Here is a 9,537-nt window from a genome sequence, read left to right as displayed (position 1 = left end):
TTTTTCAATTTTTGTCTGTCTGTCTGTCTGTCTGTTAATTCCGGCTAATCTCTGAAACGGCTGTACCGATTTTTGACGGGACTTTCATTGGCATAAGGATATGATTTCATTGGCATATGGATGTAGTAAGGAGTAACCTAAGCTACTTTTATTTTAGAAATTTATTCATTTTATAACTCTGTGAACTGAAAAATAACTTTTTTGTTAATTTCCACGCGGACGAAGTCGCGGGCACAGCAAGTTTTTATTCATAATAGCGAAAGTAATGACGTATTGACAATCGCGAGACTTATGAGATCAAGAGTTAAGATATTTTGGTTCTCTTTCCTTTAATCTTTTCGTTAATAACATAAATAATATAGTTAATATTATAATTCAAAAGTATAATTGCATGATAATTATTATATTAAGCTGGCAAATTAAAAATCTGCACGTGTCTGCACATATAGCAAAGATGATCTAAATTAATTATATTTTAAGCGTTTTTATGATTCTTTTTTTTTTGAACAATTATAAATGCAATGTCATAGCTATTTCAAATTAGCGTCTGGTTACGAGTTTAATTTGATAAATATGTAACAATATTAAATGACTTGGAGTGTGTGGCGGTTGTTTTGCATATTTCTCATAGTTACTGAATTTGATACAACAATAAATAAGTTTTAGGTACTACTTAGTTACGTTCAAGTTTAATTTTTATAAATCTATCAATAAACTTTATAAAATCAATATCAATTAATTTGCAGAATGTGGTTCATATGGGCTCATTTTCAAGTGAAGATCCTTGTGCCAGTCCTCACGTTCGTCCAGATCGCTGTTCTCATAATAACATCGAGTCTGTATCCACAGAATTACCCAAAGAACGCGAATGTTATAGGTATGTTATACATATTTACTTTTAATTATTTGTAGCATTTATCTTAGTCCTACGTGTAGAAAGAGAGGGTTATGCCCAGCTGTGGGATGTTATAGGTTGAATCGTAGCGTATGTTAACAGTTGTAGACATTGGAAAATATTTCTGGTGTAGTAGTTCAGAGGCTTCCTCGACGACGCTACTACATTTTCTGACCGCTTGGATCAGATTTTTTTTTTTGTAAATATTTGTCTTGTATAAATGTGGTGCTGAACTGATATACTATAAGCTGCGTACCAAGGGTAGGGTAAGTATAATGATACCAAACCTCCAACACCCTGTGGAGAGTTAGTCTATGACAAGCAATGAAATATTTGCAGGCGATTTCATTTTGGTTCGGTTCGGGTGTAAATATCCGTTCAGAGGAAGATGTTAGCATTTTTATTCTGTGGCTGTAGCTCGAATGTAGGTTGCCCAGCGCAATTAAATTTTATTGGAGTAGGGTGCTATAACCATACCTCGGATGACCCAGCGCTCCTGCAGGCAGCTATATTTCGTAGTCTGCCGGAGTATGTCGACGTACGGTGCCCCGGTTTGGGCGGATCTGCGGTGCTATAACCATGTGATACTGCTAATTTTTTTTTTACAACAACTGAATGGGCCTATAGTACACCTACGTAAAGTGTTAAGATAGTCTCAGTACCTACTCTTCGTAAGTAAGCAATAGTTGTTAAACCAGTTGGCGATTTATGCATTTTGTGTACTCTTGCATGTAACGTTACAATATTGCGATACATTTTATATTAGTAACATTCTGATATACACTGATTTACGCAAAATAAGCAAAAAATAATAAGGTGATTCGATTTCAATTAGATATGCGTTAACTTTTATTTTTATCTTTATATTTTCAATATCTTTTATTAAATCCAATTTATTTATAGCCAAACTGTCACCATATAGTAAGAAAACGACAGAGTTTTTTTGCGTCTAATTCTATTTAATTTTTTTATTATTTGACATTCCTACTTCGCTCCAGGCGAACAAAAATCAATAGATTCTTTATATTTTTATTAAACGAGGAGCCAAATCCTTGACCTATCTTATCTTATCTGACACCAATAACTAGAGATGCCACGAATAGTAATTTGGCCGAATACCGAATACCGAATGTTCGGCGAGGCTCTTGGCCGAAGCGCCGAACATTCGGCAGCCGAGTATTCGGCCACACTTAGTACTTTTCGCGGGCGACAAGACACAACTCGTCATCGTACGAGTTTAAACTTGCATCGCTGAAGTAATACGTACTTCACGGTCGTGTTACAACCTGCTTTATTTGTTGGTCGTTGGTGCATCGTACGTACTGTATACCTACTGAAATACTTATAACATTTAATGTTATTGATTACCATAAGAAATATCACCGTTTGTTCGAAAAAAGCAAAATGAATCAATTTAATAAGAAATCGCCTATTTGGAACTATTATGAAATTTATAGTGAAGACAATAAACTGGCAGTTTGTTTGTTGTGTTTGTTTCTTATCACTGGTAGATTTTAAATATTAATTTGTAAGTTCTTTTTTGGTTAAATAAATATCTTTGTGAGTAATATTTTGAGTTTTTTCATAATTTATTTGGTAATCCTTACTGTATTTTATCATAAATAAGGAAGTAAATCTGTTTATCGTGAATTCACGCCCAAGCTGCTGAACCGATTTAAATGAAATTTGGTACACAGATACTCTAGAGCCTTAGAAAGGACATGGGCTATAATTTACGCGAAGTTGCGGAAAAACAGTTAGTAAGTAATAAAAAAATTGCTATTCGGTATTCGGCCAAATGGTTAACCATATTCGGCCGAATACCGAAAAAAAGAGGCCGAATAGCCGAATACCGAATAATTGCCGAATATTCGTGGCATCTCTACCAATAACATTTTATGACTTATTACAATTTGTTTCTAAAACATTGTTTAGCATCTGTATGCGAGTGTCACACCAAGATTCTGCAAAGATTTTGCGCCTTTGATTGGTTGAATTTTGTGTCAACAGATCTTAGACACTTTGTTTTCGAAATTATATCGATTAATTACTATGATCTTATTATTAGTGTTGTTTTTAACGAACACTTGTTCATAATACATGCTCTTGAATTTGTACTTTAGAGGATTCATCTAAATACGTTACTTCTTAAAGTATATAGAAGACAAAAATATCGGCCTTCCAGTTCCCTGAGATATATATTTACTACGGATACCTTCACAATTATATTACGTATTTGCGTTTAGCGCGGCGCCAAAACGATGAATTGTAACATTAAAATAAAAAAACAATCAAGGACACATTTTCATAGTCGCGCTTTAGCCTGTAATATCCCACTACTGAGCATAGGCCTCTTTCCCCATGTAGAAAGATCAGAGCTTAATCCACCACGCTGCTTCAATGCGGATTAGCGGATATATTCGCTACTATGAGTAACGATCGCTATCAGGTGTACATGATAACAACCGGGACCGACGGCTTAACGTTCTCTGCGAGGCACGGTGGGGAGACTTACAATGACTGCAAAAACACCCAGACCACGGTAAACACCTGTATGGCCAATACAAATGTTTGTCATGTGCGGGGGTCGAACCCGCAACCGCCAGTGCAACAGGTACAATCCATGGCTGTGACCGTTGCGCCAACGGTTTTTTTTTTTCATAAAGGTCATCAAAAATTTATTTTAGAGAACAAGAATAATGACAAACAAAACGTTTATTATATAAGTTATAGGGATAAAATGTTAATTTATCTTTAAACTTTTCAAATGAACTCCCTGCTGAAAATTCCAAATAAAAAACGATGATTTGTATGGGAAGTTATTGTAAATTATTGTGTGTTTGAAACAGGGATTTAAATCAAGAGTAGGCATCTTCTAGGCAAGCGCGCACCATCTTAGGCTGCATCTTCACTTACCATCAGGTGAGATCGCAGTCAAGCGCTAGTCTATACATTTAAAAAAAACCAAATTTTCATACAATTTATAAATCTGGGTTATCTGGATCCAAATAAAAAATTTCAGCAGAGCTTACGATTTGACAGTAGAACTGTTGCTTGACATTTACTTCATCGATTCGGAATTTAGGGACCATTTAATTATTAAAATCTTTTTTGCTATCGTAATTCATTTTAAATACACAAGCCTTCAACAAGACTTTCTAAAACCTTTCATTATATTTCAAATAACCGTCTGTTCAAAATTAGTTACAAAACCTATGTCGAATTAAAGCGACAATACAACACTAGTTAAAATGGCATACCTACTTGTTTTATATATAGGAAGAGATTAGTCATCTTTACTAAGACCATTTTATTTTTTTAACTCGCTGGGCGATAAACAAAATTACGATCCACATGTCGGCAAGGGAATACCATAACCTATGGATGCCAGTAACAGTAAGAATATTGAATATTGAAGCTGCAAGTTTTGAGCAAGTCAATTTCACCCTGTGTTCTTCTATTTATAAAAGAAATAAAAAATGTATAATACTTTCAGTTTTAAACGAAAATCATTTTAATTTTGCGTTTAGACTTTGTGGGAACTGGTAGTTTTGTTATTCAAAAATAACATACTATAAAAAAACGCATATCAAGGTACGAACAATCTTATCTCGTGAGACCTCGCATACCTAAATTTTGCATGAGATTTTGTTTAAAACGTGGACGAAGGCACTCAAGTGGAAAATATTACATGCAAAGCGTTGAAAAATGTGACTATTGTGGGTTGATTTAAATATAAAATAGCCACTAAGTGAAATATAAATATCTCCTTTTTTAAATTTGAATGTGGTTTGCAACGAGTATTTTCATGTACCTACACCATATTATTCATTTTAGATGGTCAAAGTTTCGACTTCGTGATCGTGGGCGGAGGTTCAGCGGGCTGCGTAGTCGCCAACCGGCTCACAGAAGTTCGCAACTGGAGCGTGCTCCTCATCGAGGCTGGAGATGATCCTCCATATGTATCAGAAGTAATTATAAAGTCCAAAACGTAAAATTTTTAAAAATAACGTGTTTATGTTGCGCTCTAAATGTCAGTTTCATTAAATAAATGCAGCGTCGTAGCCTGGGGGTGCCGGGGGAGCCATGGCCCTTGGAGGAAACCAAAGGGTAAAATTACCCCGATTGACAAAAAAATAAATCCAATACACGTCCAAATTTTAAGTAACGTTAACAGATAAGGGATAACATTACTGAGACATCACGTGTATTTATTGATCATCAAAAGCGCAATTTCAAAAAAACAATCAACATATACCACGCTTTATGTCTGTCTGAAAATAAGTAACATCGTGTTACAAAGTGCCTAATTTTCCAAGAGTTAATCAGATTATACCTGATCATCCAACAAAGATAGGGTTTGCAAAAAGAAACGTGATTTTGGGCAGATGAGGGGGTAATCTAAAGCCTCACCACATATCACTAAGGACTGGTAGGGGTTCAAAAAGTGGCTAATAAACATATCGGGTGATTAATAAACGATCCCTAATTAAATAAAAAAAATACAATTAGGTAGGGGCACTAAATTTGCGGTGGGCCCCTACAAAACCCCACACTACGCCACTGAATAAATGCCTTCTTAGATGATGTTTATATTTCATCAATAAATTAAAAGTCGGTTGGAATTATTAGTAATTTATTTCTTTTCAATTGGTTTTCAGATCCCAGGTGTATCTGTGTTGCTTGGTGCAACATTACCCGATTGGGGATACTACACGACAGACGATGGCTATTCCGGGCAGACGCATAAGCGGAAGAAAATCCACACCATTCAAGGAAAAAGCCTCGGAGGTTCTAGCAGTGTCAATTACATGTACTACGTGAAAGGAAATGAGGAAGACTACCAAGATTGGGTGGAACGAGGGAATACAGGATGGGATTGGATTACAGTTATCAAATATTTCATAAAAATCGAACGATCAAACACAAAATCAGATTCTAACAGTTACCTTAGTGTATCACAACCACTGTGGGAACATGAAACCAAAGAATATTTTAGTGCATTTAAAGAAAAGGGGCACAACATCTTAGCTGACACAAACGGCTTCAATCGGCTTGGGTATTATGTACCAAGCTTCACGATCGATAGTCAAAAACATCGCCGCCAAAGCTCGTCACTAGCATACATAAAACCAATCATGAACAGATCAAATTTACATATACTTAAAAAAACAGTTGCCACCAAAATAATTTTGGACAGCAATAAAAAAGCTATTGCCGTAGAAGTTAATGAAAATAATGTTAAAAAAAGAATATTTGCAAAAAACGAAATCATAATTTCCGCTGGTTCTTTAAATAGCCCTAAATTATTAATGCTATCAGGAATTGGGCCAAAAGAACATTTAGAAGAAGTTAACATTGAAACTCGGGTTGATATTCCTAATGTTGGCTATAATTTGCAAGATCACATGTTAGTCCCTCTTCTTTTAACAAGCAGAAATGATTCGAAATTTTTCATGGACAATTTTAGAGTTTTGACTCAAGTTGACCATCTACCTGTTGCTACTATAATGGGTTTAGTGGCGTTAGACAAGGACCAAAAATTTCCAGACTACCAAGTTACGGCGATTCCCATCAAAAGCGGTTCTTTATTACCAGCGCTGATATGTTCCCAAGTATTCGAATGGAATGATGAAATTTGTATCGCTATGGCAAACTCCACAACCCATCGAGATATCTTATTCACATTGATATCTTTTCTCCACCCTAAATCGAGAGGAACTGTCCAACTCAAAACTAATAATCCAGACAATGGACCAATGATTAACGCTGGATATTTTTCAAACAACGATGACTTGAGGAAATTTGCAAAAAGCGTTAAAGACTTCACTGATATTACAAGCACAAAATATTTTAAAGATATAAATTCAGAAATTATTGATTTAAACGTTAAAGAGTGTGAGAAAACTAAATTTGGTAGCGAAGAATACTGGGAATGTTATGTTTTGAATTTGGCAGCGTCACAATTTCATTATTCAGGAACATGCGCAATGGGTCCTGATGGAGAAGGCGTGGTAGACGAAAAATTAAGAGTCAGAGGCGTTAAAGGTTTAAGAGTAGTCGATGCGAGTATAATGCCAACAATAATAAGCGGTAATACATACGCTTCAGTTTTGATGATTGCTGAAAAAGCATCCGATATGATTAAAAGTGATAATGTCTTACGTGACCAATGTAGTGATAAGAGTGAAGTACAACATTTTGATGCCTGTGCGAAAAGAGTTTAACTCCTTAAATGACATTTTATTACTAAAAGGGGTAGAAATTGAAGAACAAGGCATGCATAAAACCAAAAACGAAATCAGTCACCCTTACAATTTTTGAAGGCCTTGTCATGGCGAAGTTGTGTTTATCGTTTTACATAGTTAAAAAAGGCATATGACCTTTTAAAGGACGGGTTTAATAAAAGTACTTTTACAGGATTCCTTTTGAGTTTTATTTTAGATCTCGACACTTGTTTTATACAATCAAAAACAATATAGAAAATCGTATGTTTTAAACAATTAATTTCACCATTTACTAGAAAAAACACCTATTATATATTAACATTTAATTAACAGAGAATTGTAAACTGCATATTTTTTACCACCAGATAGTTTAGTTGACTTACAATAAAAGGAGATATGCTATTGCCTCTAAAAGGATATCAGTACCCAAATTTTTTCTGAATTCGTATTCAGTTGTAGTATTTTGTCAATTCAGTCGACATTCCACTAAACTATATGACGTTAAGTCTAAAATCTTCGGGAGTCACAAAAAAAAAAATATAACGATGAATCAAATAAAGCAGCTGTTAATCAATATACTTACAACATAAATAAATTACTTAAGACTAATTTACACTTTATAGAAAAACGGTAAAATTAATTGATGAAAATACAAAAGAGAATTGAAAAGTTAGCGATGAACAACAATTTAATAAAAATCGTATTTACTTCAATCACAAACAAGCACAACTAATACTCCCATACAATCCACTCGTATATGAAAGCTTACATTATATATACAAAACAGTTACATATAACTCCTTATGTTACAGCATACAAAGATAAAAGGAGTTATTTTACATCTTAGAAATTAACGAGTAACGTAAAATAACTTTATATACAAAACTTAACAGATTTACATTTAAAAAAAAAACTTAAACCATAAATTCATAATATATAGACACCTGTCAGCTCAAAGAACACAAGTCGAATGACATTGATTCTAAAATAGTATAAAAACTATTTAGTAATAATATATCGCTCATTTAATAATAAACTGCAATAATCCAAAAAACAAGTTTTTTGGGAAATCGCGTTTAAAGTTTCGTAACGCCGACTCGGTCATAAAAAGCTTTTATATCTTTAATATTAGACGCAATCTAGATATGATAGTACATCTTATATATTGTCTATGAACTAATCTTTCAAATAATATGTATATATAATTAGTGTTCATTATATTTTAAAAGATACAGTATTTGTAAAAAGACACTAGTTACTTAGTTCGTTTTATGATTAAAATGCAACTTAGTATTTAAAATATCCTACAACATAAAACATATTAATGCATTTTATTATTAATTAACAATTTGTAAAATTTCATTTATTATGGAATAATGCTTTTTTACTTTATAAAAAGTTAAAATGTTTAAATCTATTTCATAATGCACCTGTTTAATATTAAAGGAATTTAAAAAAAAAAACTTCAATATTATAATAATTATTAACAGTTTAATTAAATCAGTCAGTACAAATATTTAGCTTGGAATCCTATTACAGTTTACCCTTCTTTGAGTCACAACATAAAATTCTTACAAAAGTTGGTGCACAATTGAACACGTTTTGACAATACCTAAAAATATAAATTCGAACATAGTTACATAACTATTAAAAGAAAAGAATCATAAAAATCTATTTAAAATCAACTATCACAATTATTAATAATTATAATGGCATAAAATGAGATCGATGATACTTAATATGAATATTTCTACAATATTGTATTATAGAAATTGGTATAGTAAGCAGGGATTAACCCTTTCGTGAGGAGTTCTTTCAAATCCTTCTTCTTATTCTCACTTAAGGGTTGATTCCCTGTATACGCTGGTTTTAGGTGTATCTCACGCTCAGGCTTCATTTTCTTTCTCTTGTTTCTTACGTTTACTTCTATATAGGATTCATCCTCGTATGAATTTTTATAGTAAAATGAAAAAGGATTTCCTTTAATCATTTTCATTTGTTTTATTTCGTTCCAGTTAACTGTTCTTCCGTTAATGTCTACATTAAAATTGTATCCCCAATCTTCTTGTAGTTCTTTAATATTTACAAATGAATCATAAGTAAATTCGTGTACATTTATGGCTGGCCTACTTTTTTTTGCAGATTTTATTAATGGGATATACTGATCAGGAGTATAGATTGGACCTCCTTTTAAATTTTTCTTTATTTCCTTCTCAATGAGGCTGTGCACACTGTCTGCCTCATTCTGCGTGTGACCTCTTATAAGAAACTTATGGGTTATGCTTTTAATTTTCAAATTTTGTACCGCATATAAATACATAGTTGCTATAAATTTATTTTTATTCTGACCGCAACAATTGTCGGAATAAAATATAACGTTATTTTCTTCTTCACCACTGCTCGCTGTACTGATTA

The 9,537-nt window shown here is 33.2% G+C and overlaps 1 protein-coding gene across 1 annotated transcript; it reads left to right on the top strand.

Annotated features, from left to right (window-relative positions):
- Window positions 1-747: 747 nt before the first annotated feature.
- LOC123655771 (glucose dehydrogenase [FAD, quinone]-like) lies at window positions 748-7,122 on the top strand. Its single transcript, XM_045591525.1, has 3 exons — window positions 748-877; window positions 4,733-4,866; window positions 5,557-7,122. Exons 1-3 carry the CDS (start codon window positions 748-750, stop codon window positions 7,120-7,122), a joined length of 1,830 nt encoding a protein of 609 aa, XP_045447481.1.
- Window positions 7,123-9,537: the final 2,415 nt, after the last annotated feature.

The sequence above is a fragment of the Melitaea cinxia genome, chromosome 8 (genome assembly GCF_905220565.1).
Source record: "Melitaea cinxia chromosome 8, ilMelCinx1.1, whole genome shotgun sequence".
Classification (NCBI taxonomy): Eukaryota; Metazoa; Arthropoda; class Insecta; order Lepidoptera; family Nymphalidae; genus Melitaea; species Melitaea cinxia.
The sequence above is the reverse complement of the archived record's forward strand: the minus strand, read 5'-3'. Positions and strand labels throughout refer to the sequence as shown.